Source organism: Momordica charantia, assembly GCF_013281855.1.
Source record: "Momordica charantia cultivar OHB3-1 chromosome 11 unlocalized genomic scaffold, Mcharantia_2.0 BLBB01000011.1, whole genome shotgun sequence".
In the NCBI taxonomy this organism is placed as follows: domain Eukaryota; kingdom Viridiplantae; phylum Streptophyta; class Magnoliopsida; order Cucurbitales; family Cucurbitaceae; genus Momordica; species Momordica charantia.
The window spans coordinates 7059287-7085164 of record NW_028275159.1 but is presented as its reverse complement, the minus strand read 5'-3'; the positions used below and the strand labels follow the sequence as shown (position 1 = coordinate 7085164).

Below are 25878 nucleotides of genomic sequence, written 5' to 3'. Positions count from 1 at the left end.
ACTTGTGTGTCCATTTTATAATTTTTATACGATTCATCCTATTTTAGTACTTTAATTGTTGTGCTTCTTTTATTTTAATTCTCAAGGTTTTAAATATTCTATTTGAGTATTTAATTTTTTTTTCATAAAAAACTATTTTGCTCTCCACTGTTTTTTAAAATTTATGAATAAAAACCTAGTATAAACTATATGTGGCAACTTAAATGTTGAATTTTGAAATATATTCAAATTTATGTTAAATAAGTAATGAAAGATTTATGATATTGATTTAAAAAAAATAACAATTCAAATGGATTCACTTAAAAAAATGTATTCAAATGGATTATTTTAAAGTTGAATAACTAAATTAAAACATTTAAAAGTTTAGAGTCATAAAATAAGATAAAAAAATGTCATCAAAATATCATAATTAAACTAAATAATAAATATTTAGTAAAACGAAATTTTTTTGACTAATGTCGTGACTAGTTAAGTTAAATTCAAATCTGTCACGGGACTAATCTTAAATATTAAACAAATTAATTTAATATATGTCAAACTACTTAAAATCCTTACTCGGGTGTTTTGTAACGTAATATTTAAATATATATATATATATATATATATATTTGTAATATTTATTAAAGAAACTTCAGTTTAATCTGAACCATTCAATTTTTATTTAATGGTTTGCATTTTTTAAACTACATTTAACTTATATAATTAATATAAATTTGATTATATATTTTTATTTAGAAAAAAAAATTGGGAGGGGAAGAGAATCCAATTCTTTGGTGCACATTATAAAAATTCCATTTTATACTGATTATATTACTTTTACAGACGCCAGAAGGGACCAGAAAAGTGGGGCCGGATTCTTCAGGAATAAACCACGTGGAATTTAATATTAAATACTAATAAGTTAATAACAAATTATTATTATTATTAGGCTTTCGACATTTTCTCGTCTATTTTCCGGGAAAATTTTGTTACTTTCTTTGGGATTCAATGTCATCTTCTCCACGTTCTTCCTCATTCATGTGAATTTATTTATTATTTTTGATGCTCTGTATCTTCATTATTACTTGATGACATTATAGAGATTAAATCATAATAATTATTAAACAAATTTTCGATGCTTATCTTGATGGGATAAAATAAAATACGTAATTTTTGTCCTTTATCTCGTATTTTGTTGTTAGAAAAATTAATGCAACAGAGTGTAATTTAATTTCTTCAAGCTGTGAATAAGTTATATTATGTAATGGTTTATAATTTCTCATTTCTTTCCAATTAGTTTTAGTAGAATTTTCATTTTTTAATTTTAAGAGAATATGGAATAAAGGTAAATTTAAAAAAATGGTCAAATGGGTTAAAAAGAAAAAATAATAATAACGTGGATGTTTGTTTGGCAGTTAATTTGAAAAAAAAAATTAAAAAATATATTTTTAAAATAAAAGTTCAATAAAAATTACATATAAATAAATGTCTGCTTTAAGACTAATGACAATACCGACCCGATCAGATCGACCTAAGTAGGAAAGGACCATCATATTCGATCAGATCGAACGAGTCGGATTCGGTTGAACTGGTCTGCTGAAACTAATATGAGAAGAAACCTATGGTGTGAGTTAGGTTCAACGACCTTACTTTTGCTATTCAACCCGATTATGAACTTCTCCTAAAATTGTTTTAACTAAAAAAATTATTTAGAGAAATATTTCCCAATAATTTTATTCACCTATCTTTACTCACTTTATTTGAACCACGACTTAATTAAACTTGTTATTCATATAAAAAACCAAACACTTAAAAAAGAAAAATAATTTCCAATTGGTGGAGATTCTTCAATTAGTGCAATGTTGTCACTTAATTATGTGTTTAAAAATCCCAAAACTATTTTTGGAGCTTCTATTATTCGAATTTGTACATTTCTGTTCCATTATTTATGTCACGAAATTTGGAGTGAGAGAAAGCAAAGCAAAGGTCCATTTCACATCAATGCAATATCATCATTCATCGTCGTTTGTAAAATCAGTCAAACCAAAAAAAAAAAAAATTTGAGAAATTAATTTTCATGCATAAAAAAATAAATGAGTTGAAATTAGGGGAGAGTGAGGAGCACGCGCTGATGGAAGAGAGTGGACAGAGCTCGTTTCTGGAAAGAAACAAATTATAAAGCGAATTTTGTGCAGAATGAAGGAGGAGAGAGTTGGAGGAAGATAAGAGAAGAAGAGAAGGAAAAGATAAAAAATTAAAAACACAAGAAATTAGAGATTAGAGATTATTATTATTATATTTATTTAAAAAGGAGAGTGAAAAGAAAACTGAAAACTTGTCTCGTGAAGCAGCAGGTGTAGTTTGAAGAGGAAGAGGGAGAGATTTTGTATATAAAACAGCAAAATAAGTGTAGAATTTTCTTCTTTCTTTCTTTGTTTTCTCTCTCGAAAAGCTCTGTAAAATCTCTTCTTCTTTTCTTTTTTTTTCTCCCTCTGTGGGGGAAACAAAATTGAGTCGCGGTTGGGTTGAAGATTTGGGTTTTTTTAGCACTCACATTCATTCTTTGCTTCCTTCTTTAATTTCACGAGATCCCCATCTTCTTCTTCTTCTTCCATTTCTCTCTCTCTTGATGAATTCTTCAAACACTTTTCTTACGGGTCTTCGTTTGTTTCCATCCTCCTCAGAAATTGCCTAAACCCACAACCCCCCTCCGCCATTGGAGATTTTTGCGAGTTTTTTCTGTTGGGTCAACGGGGAACTGAAATTCGTGAAACGGGGTGGGGATAAAATGTCGCATTCTGGTGGAAACCCCATTTCGGACCTTCGTTTCCACGATCTCTCCGATCGATTCCGCGACTCGGTGAGTTGTGAAGCCAACAAACCCGACTTCCGAGAGCTAGATCTGGGTTCTCCGGTTTCGCCATTGCGGGTTCGTCACAGTGGTGGCGGCGCCGGCGGTCCCGCCGTGAGCAGTAGTTCCAGTTCATCCGGATCGGTTTCCGGTCGGAATGGGCCCAACCCAGCGGCGAAGAGATCCGATTCGGGTCCTAATAATCACTCCGGCGAACTCTCTGGGTCTAGCGAGAGCAGCCCAACTGCCGCCGAGAGCCTCCGATCCTCCGGAACCCCTAGAAATTTCAAGTCGGGTCATAATAGATCCGATTCCGCCTCCAATCATCCGCTAATCTACTCGGGTCAAAGCTCCGTTACTTCCCCATCCAACGTTCTCCCCACCGGCAATATCTGCCCCTCCGGAAGGATCTTGAAGACGAGCATGCCCTCGAATCGGAGCTCCAGAACCGACGTTTTGGGTTCCGGGTCGGGGAATTACGGCCACGGAAGCATAATGCGGGGCCTCGCCACCGCCAAAACTTCCATCGCCGTTGAATCAGTCAGTAATGTTAGTGCACGGGCCGGTGGTTTCGGCAGTGGTGGTGGAGAATCATTGAACAGGGCGAAACAGAGTGGGAATCCAGAGGAGTTGAAGAGAGCAGGAAACGAACAGTACAAAAAGGGGCATTTCGCTGAGGCTTTGAGTCTCTATGATCGAGCCATTGCCCTCTCTCCGGCCAATGCCGCTTACCGGAGCAACCGAGCAGCCGCCCTCACCGGCCTGGGGCGGCTCAGGGAGGCCGTAAACGAGTGTGATGAGGCGGTGAGATTGGATCCCAATTATGTGAGGGCCCATCAACGTTTGGCATCTCTGTTTCGTAGGTGGGTTTGGTATTTGCTTGTTCTTTGAGCCTCTGCTTGAAACTTATCAATCTGTGATCTGCATTGAGCTGGCTTTTGGTTTCTTTGTCTATCTGTGATAGCTTTTGTACCAACGTGTTTTTTTTGTGTGGTTTAAAGTGAAGAAGCGCTTTGAATCTTGAATGGTTGACATGATCATATGCTTTAGTTGTTGTTTTGATTTTTTCTGTCTTGTTATTGCTGATGTCTTTGCAGCTGTCTTGATGCTTTTGAATATCTACTGATTGATTGATCGCTGTAACTTTGGCTTATTCGTTTTATCTTGATGCCCTATTGTTGCAGGTTAGGGCAGGTGGAGAATGCCAGGAAACACCTTTGTTTTCCGGGTGTTCAGCCAGATCCATCCGAGCTGCAGAGGTTGCAGGTAATAGAGAGGCATATAAGTCGATGTGGGGATGCCCGTCGAGTCGGAGATTGGATAAGTGCATTAAAGGAGGCAGATGCTGCAATTTCTGGTGGAGCCGATTCTTCACCTCAGGCAAGAAGCTGTTCTACTATTTCAATATTGCAAATTTTAATTTCCGTGTGATGTAAGAATTAAAAGAATTGAATTTTTTTTTTTTATTATGATCAATGTACAGCTGTTTATGAGTAGAGTGGAAGCACTTTTGAAGCTTCATCAGATTGAAGATGCTGAATCCAGTCTATTTAGCATTCCAAAGTTACATCCATCAACCAATGCGTCCTCACAAACGAAGTTTTTCGGAATGCTTTCGGAAGCTTACTCTTACTTCATCCACGCTCAAATTGAGATGGCGTTAGGAAGGTGAGTTCTTCAAATTTTAGCTTTCAAAGTACGATTGGGAAATGGTTTTGAGAGAGTGGGAATTGGATAATGGATATGTTGCAGGTTTGAGAATGCAGTTACATCTGCTGAGAAAGCTGGGCAGATTGATCCCCGAAATGTAGAAGTGGCAATGCTGCTTAATAACGTGCGCTTGGTCGCTAGAACTCGTACCCGTGGCAATGATCTCTTTAAATCAGAAAGGTACACAGAAGCCTGCTCAGCATACGGGGAAGGTCTAAAGCTTGACCCTTCAAACTCGGTTCTCTATTGCAACCGGGCAGCCTGTTGGTTTAAACTTGGAATGTGGGAGCGATCCATCGAAGATTGTAATCAAGCATTACTTATCCAACCAACTTACACGAAAGCCCTTCTTCGAAGGGCTGCCTCAAATAGTAAGGTGAATTGCCTTAACTTATGATGCTGCAACTTTTGTTGTATTCACGATAATTAGGTTTTGTTCTAACTCTGTTTTGGATCGACTGCAGCTCGAAAGATGGGAAGAGGCTGTAAGAGACTATGAAGTTTTAAGGATGGAGCTTCCAGATGACAATGAAGTTGCTGAATCTCTTTTCCATGCTCAAGTTGCATTAAAGAAATCCCGTGGAGAAGAAGTTCATAATTTGAAGTTCGGTGGTGAAGTCGAGGAAGTGTCGAACCTAGACCAGTTTAGAGCTGCCATATCGTTCCCAGGTCTGGTAAAACATTAGATGTTGAGCTTTATCTCATTGACTATTTGGAAACAAGAAGATTGCCTTCTGATATCATTCTTTTCCTATGGAACTTTGAAATACAGGCGTCACCGTGGTTCATTTCAAAACAGCATCTGATGTGCAATGCAAGCAAATATCGCCATTCGTGGACACCCTTTGTCGTCGCTACCCTTCCATCAATTTCCTCAAGGTAGATGACTCCTCTTCATCTCAACAATGTCGGTTTTATTAATCCAAACGGTACAATAATGAATGATGAAACATACAGTTTCTTATCATTTTCTCCTCTATTTGTTGTTGAAGGTGAATCTAGAAGAAAGTCCAGCAATTGCAGACACTGAAAACGTAAGGATTGTACCAACATTCAAGATTTACAAAAGCGGAAATCGAGTGAAAGAGATCATATCTCCAACTCGCGACATGCTGGAGCATTCAGTGAGGTATTATAGCTTATAGAACTGAGGTCTACTACTGCTGCTGCAAGTGCTCATCTCTCTTTTTAGCAAATCTCCTCTTCCTGCCTGAACGCCCCCTGTTTGAAAGAAACAACCGCCAAAAGTCCTTCCTACCTTATAAGGAATTACCCGATAACCGTGACGATTAGAAGGTCAAAATAATCCCCATCAGCCAACCCAAATGCCAGTGGAATTCAGGGAGATAGTTTAGTTCATTTTTGGAGTTGTTATTCTATTCATTCATTCCCCATTGCTCTCTGGTTCCATTCTTTTCCCCTCCCATCTCCTTTTGTCGCATATCATTTTTCCATAAGGTTACCCCTTACCCCTTCAATCCGTCTCGATTTGTTATTGGCCTACTCCACTCCCCCATTCCCCGTCGAATCGAACGCAGTAGAATCCAAGAGGGAGAGAGAAATGGGTGTTGGTAAATGAGGATCTGTACATGTATATATGATATATACACAAAAAGAAAAAACCAAAAAAAGAAAGGAAGAGGAGAGGGGTGGATGAATGAATGAATGCATGAATGGATGGGTGGGATTATATGGTGGGTTTCTGATGGGGTTAGTGAAAAAGAAGGGTGAATACATTGTTTTACCATCATTGTTAGTTCTTCTTCTTCTGTTCTTCAAACATTTTCCCATTTAATAAAAAAAAAGTCTTCATTTTCCTCTGATCCAATCCAAAAATCTCTTGAAACCCAATACTGTTGTTTTTTCCCCTTGAAAGCTGATATATTTCTGGTAGTACTGAATCAGAAGCATGTTGATGGAAAATGGGGTTTTTTTTGAGGTCATTTAATGGGTGGAACAGAAATAATATAATTGGTTTTTTTTTGTTAGAAAATGGGTGTGGCAAAGTTTCTGATTGTTTGAAGGAGGGGTTGGTTTTCTTAATAAGGAGTGGGATGGGTAGTTGGTTTTATTCATTGCTCTTTTAAAGTAGATTGTCCTTCAAAGCAAAGAAGTTAGAAAAGTTGGGCCACTCCCAACCAAAAAAAAAAAAAGAAAAAATTTAATCTATTTATTATTATTTTTGTCTTATTCTCATCACTTTATGTCAACTTCCCAACTATAGCACCATGCCATTATTTGAAGGGTAAAGTTGACTTGGTGTTCCCAATTAAGGAAGAAAATATTGCTGATTAGACTACTATATATAATATCTTGATAACTTCCATGAATATTGTTCATAATTAAAACAAGTAGTTTGCAAAACATGTAGAGTGAATAGAATTAGGATGTGCATGTAAATTTTGTTAACAATATTGGCTAAATTTAGTAGGACAACAAATTGCTCCCACGAGGGGTCGGTGTGGAAGTTAGAACTGTGAGTGCGAGATTGAGGAATTTATACTCGTACCCCTCGATGCCTCGTGGAGATGGCCTTGGGGTATGCATGTCGATTAGTAACATCTCGATTCACAAGACTGTTGGCAAGGGTTTGGAGTTTCTTGATCTCAAGTTTGATGTCTCCCGAGTCTGGACCTTGGAGCAAGTGTAGGTGCCTAGAAACTAAAATTAACATATGGATGATAATAAGACATTAAGGTGATTTATTATTTGTTTTGGGTTATAAGATTATAAGATTAAGATTAGGAAAATGGGGAGAGGGTGTCACATGTGGGCAAGGGAATCACCTATCTTATTAAAATGTGGGAAAAAGTTGAGTTGGTCGGTTGCCTCTCAATGGCTCATTACCTTGCCGGCTGTGAATTGCTTGATTTGATTGATACATAAAATATCAATATTTTGTTAAATAATCAATTCATGGAAAAAATAAATAAAATCAATGACAATAACTAATTTTTTTTTTTTTTACTCAAAGTCCCAAGAAGAATACATTTGAAGTTTGGGTATAAAAATGGAATAAGCAAAAATTATTATGTGAAAAAAGTAGAAATATATGGTTTTTTTTACAGGGGATCGAGCTCACAACCTATTTGTTTGAGATATATGTCAATTACTGCTAAGTTATACTTAGTTTTTAATGTTCGGGAGTTTTTTCAATTTAGTCTATATTATTTAAAAAGTTTCAATTAAATCCCTCAGGTTTTAATGTTTTTCAATTGTGACAATTTAGTCCCTCACAATTGATGAATGTTAAAATTTGATTGGTGATAAACTTACCAGGCATAAAATGCAGTAATTTGGCAGAAATATAGAGGAGAAAAATGTCATCCAGGAAAGAAAACTTGAAACTTCTACTAATTTCCTAAAAATGTAGAGGAATTAAAAACCTTCATCTCTTATATGACTTTTTTCCACTTCTAAAATTTTGTTAATCTCCCAAATATTACGTCATATAAGTTTATTACAAGTCAATTTTAATATTTATCAATAATTAGGTACTAAATTAAAAAATATTAAAACATGACAACATGAACATAACTCAGTGTAATTAGTAGATACTTCCATGAGGTTAGAGGTTCCAACCCCGATAACCAATTTGTGATGTATTAAAAAAGGAAAAAAAACATAAAAACTAAATTAAAATATTTTAAACCATAGAGATTAAATTAAAAAAATCCAATAAAATATTATAAACTAAAAGATATATTTAACCTATGAAATATAATGGATGCGGTCGGCGTTGGAGGCAAGGCGGGAAAAGTTACAGTAGTGCAGAGGTACCGCACTCAATTTGTTCACACTATAATTTTATCTTTATAATTGATACGAACTAAATGGTATATTCCTGTACTACTAAAAATTTTATTGGGGCAAGAAGGCAGGGGCATTTTGAAAGGTGACGGTGACAGTGACGACGGAAGCAGAGGCGGCAGCCCATACGCGCGAGAGTAAGCGCGTGGAGGAGTTGAAATGAGGGTTAAAGTCTTCACTCTTCAACTCTCGGTCGGTCAGTCAGTGGCGACAAAAAACGGTCAAGAAACAGTGACGTGATATCCACGCTCCATGGGGTCGCGTCGCACGTACCCCACGCCCTTTCTTCTTTCTCTAATCCCCCTTCCTAATTTCTTTTTGCTAAAAAAATAATCTTTATATTATATTAGTCAAATTACCATTTTAATCTCCATAATTTATATTTTGTTTCATTCAATTTAGTACTTTAGTTTTAAAAGTTTTAATATGATTACTCACTTAAATCTTTTAAACTAACTTCGACATAATTCAACCCGTCGGTCTATGCATTAGTGTAACTTCTCTGATGAGAAATCTAAGGAAAAAAAATAAAAAAAACCAACCATGTAAAAGAAAGATTAATATCTGTTAGATCCATTTAAAGTCATGAATAAATTAGCTCAACGGTTAATGTATATACACCTCTGATCTTAAGGTTGGAGGTTCAAATTTTTACTCCACATTTGTTATATTGACGAAATTAGATTCAGATATTCTATTTTAGTTATTGAATGTTATATTAAAAAATTATATATATATTTTTGTCACCTGTTGAAAAATTCTATTTTAGTTTTCTTTGTCACAAATTTTCCAAACCAAAAAATGTTTACTTAAGTGGAATATTCATGAACTTTTAAGAAAAAAGTTAATTTTCTATTGGGCTAAAATTTCCTAAAAAATGGGCCTGAAAATGTTTGGGGCTTGTCAATAGGGATGCATGAGCAGTGGATTAGACCCCATAATCATCCCTCCATTTCAGCCCACTTTGCCTCCAAATTAATTACATATCTAGCCTCAATTTAAAAAATATTTATAAAAAAAGAAAATTCAAAATTCAAAATAATTACAAATTTAGTATGGCATTCTTTTATGGTTGGATTTAGTTTCATAACAAAGTGAAAAGAAAACATCATTAATTAAAATAAATGTGCTGCTAAATGGGGCTTGGATTTGCATATTTTCATCGTAATAAATTCGTAAATGTTTGATCTTCTAATTGGAAAGAGTCGAGAATAAATAATCCATGTCTCAAGACAAGATAAAAAGGAGGAAACTTTATTCAATCATTACTCTATCTTAATATTCCTAAACTTCACACTCACACTCACGGCCTTTTAGTTAGAGATAGCTATGTTCAGGTTAGCAACAAGTACACATAATAAGAAAATTTATGCATTAATTTAATTTACTCTCCACTTTTAAAAGATTTTCAAAACTTTTGAGGTATAAGCTCGTCCTATCAACACTCTTATTTTCAAACCCACAATGATAATGCTATATTTTTCTTTGTCACTCAAGAATAAAGAATAATACACATGGGATTGATATAAAAGTGTGGAATTCTTTTGGGAGGATTGACAAAATGTGATGTGTAAATGTATGAAATTGATGTGTAGAATGGAATTGTTGTCTTGAAAAACTTGGACAAACTTTGACTCCTCAAGATTCTAATTCCATCCATTCAAACCACTCTATAATATATAGTTCAATGCTAAGTTATTATTTTTTTTAACGGTTTAAATCTCATTTTAGTACTTATTTTGCTTTATTTTTATACTTTATAATGTTATATGAAAATTAGTTCTAAGTATTATCATTCAATTTTTTGCATTATTCTCGTCTAATGTAGCAAAATTTGGTTAACTGGTTTTCGAATTTGATATGTGTCACTTGATAGAAAACACGAGGACATGCTATTTTGCTTTAATACACTATATTAATTATTTAAGGGTAAGATCCTTGAACTTTTAATAATTATTTAGATTCTATTAACCATGATTTTTTTCCTTAAAAATTCCACAACCAAAAATGACATTTAGAAAGTTTAAGGATTAAAATAATTAAATTTTAAAGAGTTTAGTGGACAAAGCAAACATTTTGAAAAAAAAAAAAAACATCAGCTTTAGGACTATTTGATAACAATAATAACAGCTCAACGAAAAAAAAAAAGATAAAATAATGCATTTATCTATATTTTGGAAAAAAAGAACTGAAAACAATAACAAGAACCAAGAAATTTGTTGATTCTAAAAATTTCTATACAATTTTGACATTTTTTCAAAATGAAAAATGTAAGCTGAAATAGTTAATTACCTAATGCTTATATCGTTTCTTATAGATTAGAAATGAGAAATAAGAAATAAGAAACTAAAAACGTTATTAAACGAGTCCTTAAAGACCCTAATATGAACTTTAAACCTAAATACGCAGAATTTAAGAATGGTTAATATAATATTAAAAAATGTAAGAACTTAAAATTGAATTTGTGTAAAAGTCGAAAAAGATATGGAAACAAAATTTCTAGGGCTTCTTCTACAGTTAATTAAGAGAAGAGATGTCACATGGAACAAATTCAACCAATCCACTCAAATTTGAATGAAAACATATGGGCCAATACTTCATAAGATTTTCCTTTAAAATTAGCCATGCAGAAAAAGGAAGCCTTTTAGAACCCTAGAAAACCAGAAGATTTATATATATATATATTATATATCAAATATAATTAATATTTTGATCCCTATTCCGTTCGGCTCGACCAATAAAAATGAGTTGATATAAAAAACTTATAAAATATTTAAGCTCTCTGACTATTTGTTGGGTTCAAAATGAAAATCATACGGACTGCGCTATTTCGAAATTTAAATTTACTATAGAAATTTTAGAAAACGAAATGGAGATAAAAAGAGGATCCAAAATCATCATGAAAACTTGTGTTTAAGGATAACAACAGAAGGAATCACTAAAAATGAACAGTATTTAGATATCATTAATTAACTATTCCAAAAGCATTATTAGCAGTGCTAATTAAGATTATGGAAGATATTGCCGATAGTGCCATTTAGACAATTACCAATAACAATTTGCCACGTGGCAGCATCAAGATGCTTAGTCGGCCATTAATTATAATTTATCAACTAATTAAGTTGAAAACTTAGGGCTGTCATTTGGTCTATTGTTCTATCATTGCAGTCTAAACAAAATTAAAAGGGGGCTTAGTGTTCAACCACCCCATTGATTAAAAAATTGTATTAATATTTAAAGATGTGTATTAAATTATTCTATAAAACAAAAAAAGTTTTTATTATTAAATTGTATAAGAATTAATAACTAATTATTCACATTATTTTGTAGTCATGATCTTCTCACGTGCGGGTTCATATTTTGATAAAAAAAAAAAGAATTGAAATTCGGCTCAATAGTATCATGGTTAAATTGCTATAAACCTAAAGAATTATATAAACTTTTAAATTAAAGTTAATGACATCAAAATTTCACATATAGTTTAAAGAAACTAACATTATCATGTGACCTATAAATTCTTGTGATTGAAGTTTTACAAGACAAAGATGATTTCCTAGGTACTCGAAGATCATTCTTTTTCATATTTAAAAGTCATTATCTAAAATGAGTGTAAAACAATCCTCCTTAAAACTACATAAAATAACTTTATTCGTTTTCCGTTTGTTCTAAAGCTTTTGCAACGTGTCGAGTTTACATTAATGATAAGAACAGGGGTAAAATTTAGCACCGTTGATATATTAGACCGAAACTCAATATTTACCTGATTACAATATAATTACACTAAAATACACGATAATGATTGGGTTGACAATAGAAAAACTCAATCATAATAACATGGTTAATGGTAATATAGTAGAATTAAAGATAGAAAGTTGTGTGTGGGAGAGAGGAAGAAAAAGAGGAAATAAAGCATTTAGGGTTGGACCATATCATGTCTCCTCACCATCCCCACGATACGATCTTCTTCATTTTCTTGTGCTTCCCCCCACTACTTCAAATTCTCCAGTCTTCTTTTTCTTCCTCCTCCCTAATTTGTGAAGAAATCTTAGGAGCTTATTTAGCATGTCAAGTAGTAAAGGGAAGGATGTAGGAGAAGGAGAAGGAGAAGGATCGTCGGGTGATCATCATCAGGCGACGGCGGTGCCAGTGATGACGGTGAGTCGATACGAATCACAGAAGCGACGAGATTGGTACACTTTCGGGCAGTACTTGAGAAACCAGAGACCTCCGCTGGCAATGTCACAGTGCAATTCCAGCCATGTGTTGGATTTCCTCCGCTACCTTGACCAATTTGGGAAGACGAAAGTGCACTTAAATGGGTGTGGATTCTTCGGGCAGCCCGAGCCAGCAGGGCCCTGTACTTGCCCCCTCCGCCAGGCTTGGGGTAGCCTCGACGCCCTCATCGGCCGCCTTCGGGCAGCTTACGAAGAGAACAATGGAGGGTCTTTAGAGACAAACCCATTTGCGAGTGGTGCTATCAGAATCTATTTGCGAGAAGTGAGAGACTCCCAATCCAAGGCGAGAGGAATTCCTTATAAGAAGAGGAACAAAAAGAAGAACACATCAAAGATGGAGCAAGGTAATTCAATTTACTTTCATTTAATCTTTCAATTTAGCTGAAAAAAATATAATATGATGTTTTGCTGTGTGTGTGCATATATAAAACCCTAGTCCTAAGTTTCATAATACATATTGTAGCTAGCTAGGGTTATGGTTATATTAATTAGTTTAGGATATAGTTTTAATTAGAGCTTTGTAGCCATGATTACTCCTTAAACTTTATGTTTTCTTAGACACACCTTTTTCTTTTTCAAGAGATATCAAACTATTTGTAATATTCCATACAAATCAATGTATGTGTCTCTGCTTGAGTGTATATGTATATATAACTATAATATGTAAAAGTGCTCATTATAATTTATCTTAAATTGAGGCATACTTTGTTTGATAATTATAGACTCGTTTGATAACGTTCTCGTTTATTGTTTTTGTTTCTTCTTTTTTAATAAAGAAAAGTATAGTTGCATTGCCCCTAAAACCCATGGATGCAAAATATGATCAAACAAGATTTTTATTTTTATGGTGAAACAAATTGGTCGTTGAAAACAAAAAACTTGTTTTTGTTGTTTCCAAAATTTCTATACAATTTTGAAAATGTTTCTAAAAAAATGAGAAACAAGCAAAATAGTTGTCAAATGCTTAGATATCTTAATAAACTTGGAAACGAGAAATAATAAACGGAAATGTCACCAAACAAGCTCTATTTAATTTGTTTTTAGTTTTCCATTTATAAAAATTAAGCTTAGAAACAATTACTTTCGGTACATATATATGTACTTTCTAATTTTGTTTTGTTATATAGTTTTTGTAAATATTTTCATTCAAAATCTATGTGAAATATTTCTCAAAAACTTATTTTTGTTTTTGAAATTTAGCTAAGAATTAAAGTATGTTTCTAGAGAGATGAAAGACTTAACCAACGCATGAAATGATTAAAAAAAAAGCATATCATTTTTAAAAATAGAAAATTAAAAACCAAATGATTTTGTGATTATCTCTCATTCTAGTTATGTTCGTTCTTTGGGGTCAAATTACATTTGGTTTCTATACTTTAACGTTTACATTAATTTCATTCTTATACTTCAAAGATTTTCAATTTTATCCTTGTACTTTTAATATATTACTCCAATGGTCCTGTGATGAATATATTTGATAAGAATGTCATTAACTAACTATAAGGGATTCATTGAGGTTAAAATCCAACCATTTTATTTAATTTCTTTTTGGAAATTATACATGAACATGAAATTTGGTTGCTTATTACAAAGTATTGAATTTTCAGGTCCCTAAATTATAAATTCCCAAGGCTTTGGATTAGCCAGCTGCAGTGGCATGTGTTTTGGAGATCTCAGTTGCATCAATGGATCATATTATTGCAAGTTCTTTTTGAATTAATGTTTAATTAATTACTTGTTTTTATTTGGTCCTTCAAATTGGAGTTTGAGCACTGCTAGTTTTGATTTCTTGATGAGATCATGTGGGTATGTTGCAAAAATGTTCTCTTTTCTTATTGTTTTTTTGCTGTCAAATTTATTATATTATTCAGCATGGATTATCGGAAGTTAATGTCGTTTGCTTTCAAATAGTATCTTTTCTTTCTCTAGATCAATTCGAGCCTAGTTGAATAGATTAGATATTTATTATTATTATTTTTTTGCAAATGAATGTGATCTTTCACACTAGTAAGATATTGTTATTTTTCTTAGATCGAAGAAAGGAATCATTTTATTTAAACTCTACTAGAGAAAAAAAAATGTTTGGTTCATGTCTTTTTTCTTTCCAATAAGTATTGGCTTATGAAGCTTAGGGTTTGGAAAGTCCAAGTTTGTGTAATGTGTTGGATTATTGTATAAACCAAGAGTTATAAAATCCTATGGTTGATTATAGGTTATTTATGATTTATAAAAGTATTAATATATGTTAGGAAAAAAAATACTCCTTGGTTTTTGAGAGTTTTGAGGTCAGCTTTCATTTACGATATGAGCACATCTCAATTGGTTAAGACACATATTTAAGTTCGAATCTACACCTTCACATGTTATTAAAAAAAAAATTTCCATTTGATCTTTAGATTCTTGAAATGACTTATATATTTTGAATATTGTTTATTTATTTATTTTCAAAGATGTAAGATAAATTGTTGCATCGTGAACAAGTTTGATAATTATATTTTAATTTAATTTATTTTAAATACTTTTTTACTTCTCTCTAATTTTTTGTTTAGAAAAGAGGAAAAATAAAACTTTGGTGTTTGCCACTAGAAATGCAATTAATGGACTAAACTGTGATGTCCAGCATTAATTATATTTATCATACAAAGAGGATGGAATTTTGATATGACTTTCCATCATAACATTTATCTTAGGATTCCTTTTTTAGGACTTTTAATGTTTCTAATATCAAAGCTTATCCTATCTTTACCCAAAACAAATTATCACACCTCGATTTGCTAATTATAAAAATGTAAAATTAAAAATATTTGACTTAGCTTTTATATACATATTCCACGTTTAAATTAGAATTATTCAATATAATTGATATGATAAATAATTTCATGACACACACTTCAATTAATCTATAGTATAGTAATAGTTTTGATTAGTAAATTAAATTGATTTAAGGTGGTAAATTAGAAACGTTAGTCAAATTAGTTTTTGAACAACTTTAAGCTATATTCTATCTACTTAATACTTGTACTTCAACAAATTTGTAATATGGGTACTTAAATTTTTAAACTTGTTGTATTTAACTATCTAAATCATGTCTAAAAAATTTTGATAAATCATTCAACTTTTAATTTTGTGCCTATTATATTTTTATCGATTAATTAACCTTTTTAACATTTATGATAAGTTGATAGTATAATTTAAAAAATTTATATGATGACTGATTTCGGACAAGTAATTTACGTATTGTTCAATGGTATAAATATTAAATTAACGGTTAACAACGTTCACCTATTAACGTTTATTAGCAATATTTTAAAATAGAAAGACTAAATAGATGCATAACTTCAAACTTCATCAACTAGACTCGACAATTTACAAGTTTTTAAATCAAAAGAACCTAAAGAGAAATTGAGTATTGCATTTGAATATGACAAATGATTCCGAATCCTATAAATCCTTTATTTCTTGAGCAATATTTTTCATTGTTCTGCATGGAGTACTTGATATAACTTGCACGGAATATAAACTCGTCTTTGATCAGAATTTCCAATAGTGTAATCTTCAATCATTTAGAGCCCACTTTCTCATAGTGGTTTATTCCTTTTTTTTAATAAAGAAAAATAGAATTGTATCTCTGTCACTCATTCAACAATGATAAAACAAAATCTTTATCAATGTTTGAATAAATTAGAAATGAAAAAAAAAATTCTTTTTGTTTTTGTTTTTTCCAAAGAATGAAAACAAGAAATATAAATAGTTTATATCAAAGATGTAGATTTCTTAATAAAACTGGAAACGAGAACATTACCAAACAGGTCCTAAACTCCTCTTTTTAGCATTGGACCAAACAAGAATGATACCAAACGACATCAAACTACCAAGTTAGATAAAGTCGAGAATAAATAGAGCAGTGAGAAGAAGAGGAAAAATGTGTCTGTTGAACAAATTTAGTTAGCATATAAACTTTTTAGTTATTATTTTCATTTCCTCGTATGAAGAATTTTGTAGGTTCATGAAAAAAAATAATACATGTGTAGCTACTATTGATAGATAGTACTAAATAATCTTCCCCACTTGACTTGTTGCAGTTGATTTGAGGTTTTGCATTTATTTATAATTTATATTATCCATGGAAGAAAAAAGAGATTTTTTGGGTCAGATTCCGTGTTGAATAATTCAGTGCTCATGTTTGACTTTGGAGACCAAATATGGATCATACACAGCAAACCTTCCCTGGTTTTGGACCTATAAAAATATTAGCTATAGGAGTTGTCAAAATCACATCTTTAATACTCTTCAGCTGTAAAAGTTGTGATAATTATAACCTAAATATAGCAATACATACATGATTTTTTAGCCGGAGATATATACTTTTAACTAATTTAACTATATTCAAGTTGACATAATGATAAAATTTGTAATCGCTCTGATAAAGTAGTTGTTCAAACCGCACGTTCCACTTTTAATGATGGTTATTGTCCATCAGTGAAAGGAAATGATGATGGTCAGGTGATTGTCATCGTTTCGAGTGTAGAGACGTTTCTGTAAATTTTTTTACATATATGGATCGAGTGAGAGACTTTCAACATTATTTTACGACATTGACGTTTAAATTCTTGAATGATACACACCCAATGGTTAGAAACATAGGATCTATTTCATGTAATTGTTATAATAAGAAAAAAAAAAGTTTGAAATACAATAATACCCCCCAAGTAATATTTAGAGAGTGAATCCAATATCGGTCCTCATTCAATATCCAACCTCAAATTAAACGTCAACTTATGCTACTTTAATAAACATATCCACGACGTCAAACTCTAACAATGATCCAAAAGCAACATTTGAATATGATCACAAACGATCCCCAATCCAAATCATACCCAAAACCAAGAAAAACATTTTTTCTGATCTTCTCCCTAAATGGAGTACTTAATATAACCCACAGAAGATGAATTAGAATCCTTAATCAAAGTCCCCAACAATGGAATCCTCAAGCACTTGGAGCTATATTCCTTGTAAATAAACCCCAAACACTTGCAATCTCTGTCACATTTTGCTCTGCAATTCTCCACCTTGATCGGCCCTTCACCGTCCTCCTCATACGGGTTCAGAAAATGCTCCACCCCCACGATCTTGTAATACTCAAATTTCCCTTTTGCGCCGCCGCACGCCGGCACCGGCGGCGGCGCGCAGCTCTCGCTCCACCCCAGAAGCCCCTTCGGGCTCGGGCACGCCACGCACATCCCCCTGCTGCAGAACCCGTAAGCGCCGCATTTCGCCGGCAGAGCACATTCCCTTATGAAATACGGCGAGAAAAACGCGAAACTTTCTTCCCATTTCAGGTAGCTGACTTTGTCGTAGTAAGTGAATGCCCGGAGATTCCCGTCGTGGCTCAGCCGTAGAAACGAATACGTCGCGTTGTAGTTGAGTTTGTTTAGATTCAGCGCTCCGCCACTCCTGATCGGCCGGACCTGCAGCAACCGCCGGCCCGGGGTGGCCTGATTTACGAGCAGAAGGAGCTCGTACGCGGTGGCGTTTTCGTTCTCCGGTTCGGCGGCGAATGTGACTCTGTTTCCGTGGTCCGTCCCCGGCCAGCCGCCGTACGTTAAAAGCCGGCCGGAGTGGTTTAGAAACATGGTGAGGCCGGTCCGGTCGAGGATCAGACTGTAGGGTCCGTCGGAGCCGTCGATTTCGGATTTCCGGCTGATCAGCTTATTCCGGCCATTGATTCGAATTGACTGGCCGACCAACAGAGTGTCGGTGGGGTAATCGAAGCTCTGCCAGATGAACTTGCCGTTCTTGTCGTGGAGGATTAAGTTGCCGTTGCCGAGCATTTTGATTCCGGTGACGCCTCTATTTCTGGTGTCGGTGTGCCATACGAGGCGGCCGTCGGCGTCGGCGAGGACGAAGTTGCCGTCGCGGCCGAAGGTGAGGGTGGCGTTTTCGCGAACGGGGTCGTTTCGATTGGCGTCCCAGACCCAGCGCATCAAGCTCTCGTCGCGGGGGAGGCCGGCTCTAATGGCGAGGACGAAGGAATCAGGGGTGGTGTTGTAGAAACAGAGGCGGAAGGGGAAAGTGTAGAAGTTGTAGACTTCGTTGCGGATGACGCGGTAACCGGCGTCGTATTCGATGATTCGGTCGCCGAATTCGCCATTGTTGACGAAATGGAAGGTCTGGTTTGCAGGGACTTGAGCTTCCGTGGCTATGGCGGCGAAACAGAGGAGAAACAGAGTGCTGAGAAGAAGCGCCATTTTTTTCTTTTTCTTGTTTTCTTTCTTTTTTTTTTCGTGTGTTTTGGGTATGGTTTTATAGAGGGGATATGAATTTTTTTTTTTTTTTTTTTTGGTGATTTGGGGTTTTGTATTTATGAATGGTTGGTGGTGTTATCTATGGAAGTAAGAAAAAGTGATGTTTTGGGTGGGATAGAATGTCAAGAAAGGAGGCTTTGGATTGAATTGAGAAGAGAGGCCACTGTGAATGATTCTCGATAAAGTTTCTGTTTCTTGTTTATGGAATTGTATTGTCTCAACGCTCGATATAAAAAAATTAGTGCTAACACTTGCAGATCGGACTTAGGACAAGGAGGGGATAGGACTTTTACTACACATGAGAATCGAACCAAAGGCCTAGAGAGATAGGACTTACAAGCTACTCTTGAGGAGTCATTCCAATGAATAACACACAATATCTATTATTTAATCAGACTACTCTCTTGGACATGAAAATAAAAAGAAACGGAAACGAGAAGAATGAAACTACTCTTTTTTTTCTGTAGTTTCCAAAGTTTAGCTCTTTTTTGTAAATATTTCTCAAATTTTTTTAAATAAAAAAGAATGGTTACCAAACATGTATGTTTATAAAAAAATGATAAATGGGAACAAGAACGTTATCAAACAAGTCTATAATGTTTTAGTTTCAAAGAAATCTTTCATGATTTTGGACCGAACTATATTTATTTAGTTCTCGTACTTTATAATGTTCTAACGGATATTTAAACTTTAAATTGTGTTTATTTAATTCTACCTAAAACTTAGTTTTAGTTGTCCTTAAATATTAAATTTGTTTATATATAGTTTTAAATATTATTTTAGTTCTTATACTTTTAGTTTTGGTTCCTACAATTTCAAAACATTCATATGATTCTTGTATTTTCAATTTTTGTTCATTTTAGTATATGTACTTTCGAAATGCCTATTTTTGTTCGTGTCCTTTAAAAAAATTATCATTTTGGCCTACTCGCTTTCATTTTTATCTTATTTATTTCAATTATAATTTTAATAAATAAGAAAATTTGTATTTTATTAATAATATTTTCTAACTCGAGCTGAATACACTTTCTAAGTATTAATAGATAAGTAGATTTTACTTCAACTCTTTAAGTAATAAAAATGCGTAGCCTCGAAAAGTAGCATAAATTCTCTTTTTCTTCGACAAAGACATGAAATCTTATTGAATATTAGATAAGCAACTATTCTATTGTCACTAGTCCGCTTTATTTAATGATGAACAAGAGTTGATTAACAATGAATGTTTGCTATTAATTATAATTCAAAAAATATATGTATATACTTAAATTTTAAAATAACAAAACCAAGTTTCTTGTTTCTTGTTCATGTTTCCAATTTGTGCCAAAATATAAATAAAAATATAGTTCTATCATTTTTTAATCCATAGGCATTTGGGTCATGCAATGCTATTTTTCTTTATTAAAAATGAATTAACATAAACAAAAACAAGAAACGAGAACATTATCAAACAAATCCTTAAAAATCAATTCTCCAAATATAGACATCGATCTCATTTTCGATAAATAAGTGGCCCTTTAATCAAGTCAAGAAATAATTAATAAAAGTCAGTTTGTGAATCCACTTAATTAACGGGAGATTCGAACTCATGGTCAATGTATTAAATATTTGTCGACATGTCGATATTTCTATCTACATTTCAATATGTCCATGAGTTATGACTTTGACATCAACATGAGGGCATATTGACATTTTCATAGTATTAATATTAATCATTTTTAACAGGGGTGAAATGTTTATTGATCATTTAAATATTTTTTATGTATTTTTTATAACATTTTTAAAAATATCCATCAACATCAACATTTTATTGATATTTTCATTGACATTTCCATAAAATTGAGACTGTGATATTTCCATCAACATCAACATTTAAAACTTTACCTATGGACATAATTTTCAAGCTGAAGTACTCAAAGAAAAAAAAAATTCAAGTGAATTCCGACATGTCGTTTTTTTTTTTTTTTTTTTTTTTGAATTAGACATGTCGTTTATTGTTTTGGGAGAGAGAAGGAATTTATCGGGCCTTTGTAGAAGTAAGGCCCACGATAACAGACGTAAATTCCCATATATGCCCAATTACAGAATTTGTCAAAAACTATACTAGTTTCAAAAAATATTTACAAATGTGTCATTAATTTTCAGATATTTACATATATATTTTCTTTCATTATCATATGTGTACATTCTTTTTATATTTGGGCTTTTCAAACTTTAATGGGATATATGTTGAATTATGCTATATAAAGATTTCTTTTCTAAAAGTTTCATCATTATCTTCGTGATTTGACTAAAATTAACCCAAACGTGTTTACTATTAATGACGACTATAATGAGTCATAATCTAAGTATAGCTCAATAGATGAGACGTTGAATACTTCTTTTAAGTTGAATGTTCAATCTTCATCTCTATATTTGTTGTACTAAAAAATAATGACGATTATAACGGACAAGTTACTTGAGTTCAGAGTAACAACAAAACCAACTCAAACAAAAAAGAAAAAAAAATCTTGAGCCACCACAAAAGACACTCATACTTGACTATTATTTTTAACCACTATTCAAGATCATAATCCAATCGGATAATTAAAATTAAAATTTTAAGACTAAACTAATTTGGTTTATTACTTACTTAAATTAATTTTTTTCCTTTAAAAACTATAAAACTTTATGTAAGCTATACTTAAATGATAATTAAATATCATTAGAAAAAACTCATTTGACAACAAGTAACATCAAATTTTATAATGAAAGCTACGTGTTAAAATATTAGAAAAATCATATCACATATATATAGGTTTTTTATATTTTTATGATAAGCTAGATCGATATGGTTCAATTAGTGATAATTGAATTAACAAAGCAACCGTCCAAATAATTGTTGTTCTTTATCACGCCTATTTAGTCATAGCTTATAATATAAATCATATGATACCTTATCAAACCATTAAATATGTCATTCATTTTCTATAAAGTCAACTAAAATAATATTATTAAAAGTCACATCCACAAAATAATTGAACTTTTTAATCTCCAACTTATTAAATAATGTGCTAGGTGTATATTTTGTTTCACTTAAAAGTCAACAAAATCATTAAATTAATATAATTAATATTCTACATATATCTCTTGAACAGTGTGTTTAGTTTAACGATCATAACTTACTCTTCTTAGACTATTTATTATAAAATTAATAATGTTTATATTTCTTCCTTGCAATCATAATATAGACCATAAGTATACTTTTGAGTTTGTTCATTTTAGTCCTTATACTTTTATAGTGTTCGTTTTGGTCCGGTACTTTTAAAAAGTGACCAATTTGATATGTATTTGTAAAATTTTAACTCAAATTTTATAATAATAGAAACCTTTTAGTCTACGTTTAAAAAAAAATAGTGAGTGGAATGTTAGGTCGAAATCATAATAAAAAGAAATGAGATAAAAATGAAAATGAAAAGACAAAAAATGAACGTTTTGAAAGCACATGGACTAAAATGAAAAAAAAAACATTGAAAATATAAAAATAGACGTTTCAAAACGTACTTATATCAAAATAAACTTAATCGGGATATACAATAGTATTTATAATACCTATATTTAAATATCATGAAAGTATTTTCTTAGGTCTAATGGAAAATTAAATTAGTCAATAAAGAGTGAAAGTGAAGTTTGTGTGTGTGGGTTGGCATAAATTGGCATCTTTTAGTTCAAATTCGAATATTCTTTTTTGAGTGACAGAAATTTCAAGGTATTGGAAAATTTGGCACACAACTTTTTTCTTCTTTTTCTTATTCTTTATTATTATTGGAATAATTTAAAGAAATAGTGGGTTTCCAAGTCAACATGTCGTACAAGCCACGTGTCTCGTGTTCTCTCGCACCATTCTTGTCGCCGACAAGTCGACTTTTTGTGTTTTGACTATTTTGCCCCCACTCTTGAATTGCATAGTACGAAAAGCAAGACTTTTTATAGTGCTTTTTATAAGTACCCTCTCTTATTTACTTCCAAAAAACAATATTTCTCTCTCTCTTCATATACATATAACTTATCAAATGTTTGGCTTTCTATAAATTGTCGTATATGACCTATTAGTAAATTTCACAAAATTTAAGTTGTATATTAAGTTAAAGGGTCTTCTTTTTATTTTGCTATCAAACTAAATAAAACTATACAATTTTTTGTGTTTGGTAATAAAATTTAATATTTTCCGACCCATGATTTATACATAAGATGCTAGATTTGAAATTCGAGTTCTAACATCACATGTTTCGATGAATACCTTTACACATATAAAATCTGCACTGATGTGGTGCCAAGTCCAACCTAATTGATGCTTAAGTCAGTCAAAAAGTTAATTTAGTTGAAAGTAGCACTTCAATCTCTCTTGGCCTGATCGAGTGATATAGCTCAAGCAGTCGACTCACATTGTTTCACATGACGTCAATCAAGTGCGTCATTTTTAATCTTTTGAAATTAGCAAAGTATTTGATACATATGATGAGAAAGGGTATCGAAACACCTTTCATGATCTTGGCCAGGGTAAGGAAAAATCTTTTAGACTTATACGCAGTCACCTATTAGCCACGGGGAGTATTTTTATCATCGTAAATGTCATACCAATAACTTTTTGATTAGTTTAATCATACAAAAATCTGGATCACTCATATGGCATAATAAATTAATCTAAGTATCCAGCTTTTTGTGGTTATTATAGGTCACAAAGTTTGATTTAAGCATTTTAAAATGATTTGATGAACTAAAATAAAAGCATGTGGGAATATAAGAAAGGGAGGGTGATGGATTCAATGTATATGGTCTACAAAATCAAATTCAACTAGCCCTTCCTCCATTTGTCTTGGGATGGCCACAATTCCAATTTTGCCCTCTTCCAAAAAAAGAACTTTTTAGAATGAAAAAGAAAAGGTAGTATGATGAAGAAAAAAAGGAACAAAAAGATATGCCACTTTAGAAAGGGGCCAAACAAAAAGATTGACCAAACTTAGATACCAAATGTAACCAAGAAGGTAGGTCCACTAATAGTTTGTGTTTCCACCCGCCTCTTAAGAACGAGTGATGAAATCATTAATCTGAACATAACTTAACTAGTTAAAAAAAGAAATTCTAATTTTTAAATCAATATTTGAATTATAAAAATATATAAAAAAAAATAGCTACGTTATGTGTTGGTGTCTGTCCTTTCAACAATTTCAATACAACACTACACTCAATATATTTCTTAAAATGTAACAATTATTTTATACTAAAGGATTTTCGTTAGTTGCAAAATTTTCATTATATGCCAACTACCATTGAGCTAAGTTTGCTTATCTAATAGGTATTTAAACCATTAATTTTGTGTCTAATAAATTACTGCTTTTTATGACATTTTTTTAAGTTAGAGGATTTATTAGACATAACATCAAACACTTATGGACTTATTATACACGTTTTTAAATTTAAAGATTAAAGATACCGCCTTCACATTAAAGTCAATTCACCAAATTTATAATTTGCCTTTTTATTTTAGGACCAAATTCAAACGGTGCGTTTGTCTAATCTTGCTTTATTTGTCCTAGAGGAAAATAAGACAATTTTGGAGGTAATTATTTCCCATCAAATACTAAATAGGGGGTGCCAGACAAAATCCCTATTAATTGATAAATCTCTCTGAAATCATTAGATGGGGTTGAAAATATTGTCACTTTAGAGAAAATGTTTAGTGGACTAAAATTTGTTCACAATCCAAATTCTTTGAAAAGAGAATCTGTTTTATTGGCTAAGTATCGTTGTCCTTTGAGATAGTTATTATCCAGTTCTCTTATGTAACTTTAGTGGTCCGTTTCTTTTTAATGTGATAAAAAAAAATTTGAAACGTTCCCAATTTTAGCAAAAATTTACGAAAATGGAAAGTGGGCGTAATTAGTGCATCAATCATGCACGATTGACCATTCATATTATTTTGTTTATCCAAGTTGACTTAAAATAATGATTGTGGGGTTGCATGCGTATCATATATTATTAAAAATAACATTATTATTTCGATCCTTTATATCCATTATCTAAATACCCCACTTCATTTAAAATACAATTTAGTAAGTCAATCATTTTGTTAATTGTACATATTAAAGAAAAAAAAACAATCATTAAAAAATATATATATATATAGTTCTAAACTCACAGCCCATGCTCTAACATTTTATAGTATAAAATCAAGAAATTTCGTCTTATCAGAACACATCATTTTAAATTGTTAATGTCACACTCCAATTAGAAATTGAAATTCTAAACTCTATTCAAAGTCTTAGAAGAAGAAAAAAAGGTTTCCAATTTTGTTTCGTTTTCTCTATTAAATTTAGAATTTGGGAATTCTCATAGCTTTTCATTTTCATGCTAATTGGAATAAATGCATATGCTGAAATGTGGGAATTCCAACATCCTTGGACTGGAAGCTGCTGTTACAGCATCTTTATAAGCATATCCATTCTTAGAGAGAGACGTTTTGAAATGTGAAAATAAAAATTATTAAGAAACTTATGAACAATAAATTTTGTATTAAAACATATATGTCGAAATGTTTAATCCATTAAATTCTCGTGTAGAGATCTTCTAGTCGAATCTGACTCCCTCACGTCAATCCAATTTTTTCGGTGGCCATCTGGATAAGCTAAATTAGATATTTGATATTGAACAACTTGTCGTTCTGTTCTCTACAATTAAATTTCATCGTACCCCGTCTCTGCAACAAATAAGCAGATGTTTTGGCACAATATGCCATTGAACAACCAAATGGTGACACCCTTCGTTCTATAGTCCAAGACAAATAAAGAAAAAGACTTTTGGTCCCCATATTTTAATTGAAGTAACAATTCAGTGTGTGGTCTTTAGTTTATAACATTTTTGTTTCTATATTTTCAAATTTATATCTGAATTTTAATAATTAACAATTAAATATTTATAATTTTCTTTAGGATAAAGCTGAACTTTATAAAAA

The 25878-nt window shown here is 32.3% G+C and overlaps 3 protein-coding genes across 3 annotated transcripts; 2 read left to right on the top strand and 1 right to left on the bottom strand.

The window, feature by feature from the left end:
- Positions 1-2196: 2196 nt before the first annotated feature.
- On the top strand, positions 2197-6361 carry TTL2 (tetratricopetide-repeat thioredoxin-like 2). Its single transcript, XM_022277734.2, has 7 exons — positions 2197-3693; positions 4015-4210; positions 4314-4498; positions 4583-4916; positions 5005-5209; positions 5313-5419; positions 5533-6361. Exons 1-7 carry the CDS (start codon positions 2768-2770, stop codon positions 5683-5685), a joined length of 2106 nt encoding a protein of 701 aa, XP_022133426.1. The 5' UTR covers positions 2197-2767; the 3' UTR covers positions 5686-6361.
- Positions 6362-12278: 5917 nt separating this feature from the next.
- Positions 12279-14493, top strand: LOC111009589 (protein LIGHT-DEPENDENT SHORT HYPOCOTYLS 10). The gene is made up of 2 exons (XM_022282722.2): positions 12279-12929; positions 14193-14493. Exons 1-2 carry the CDS (start codon positions 12413-12415, stop codon positions 14198-14200), a joined length of 525 nt encoding a protein of 174 aa, XP_022138414.1. The 5' UTR covers positions 12279-12412; the 3' UTR covers positions 14201-14493.
- Positions 14494-17156: 2663 nt separating this feature from the next.
- Positions 17157-18917, bottom strand: LOC148208058 (EP1-like glycoprotein 2). The gene has a single exon (XM_088119552.1). The coding sequence runs from the start codon at positions 18831-18833 to the stop codon at positions 17499-17501; it is 1335 nt and encodes a 444-aa protein (XP_087975678.1). The 5' UTR covers positions 18834-18917; the 3' UTR covers positions 17157-17498.
- Between the last annotated feature and the right edge of the window lie 6961 nt (positions 18918-25878).

Coding starts and splice junctions, on each gene's coding strand:
- TTL2 (XM_022277734.2), top strand. CDS start 2,768: ATGTCGCATTCTGGTGGAAACCCCATTTCGGACCTTCGTTTCCACGAT. Junction 4,211..4,313: donor GAGCCGATTCTTCACCTCAG/GCAAGAAGCTGT, acceptor ATCAATGTACAG/CTGTTTATGAGTAGAGTGGA. Junction 4,499..4,582: donor ATTGAGATGGCGTTAGGAAG/GTGAGTTCTTCA, acceptor GATATGTTGCAG/GTTTGAGAATGCAGTTACAT.
- LOC111009589 (XM_022282722.2), top strand. CDS start 12,413: ATGTCAAGTAGTAAAGGGAAGGATGTAGGAGAAGGAGAAGGAGAAGGA.
- LOC148208058 (XM_088119552.1), bottom strand. CDS start 18,833: ATGGCGCTTCTTCTCAGCACTCTGTTTCTCCTCTGTTTCGCCGCCATA.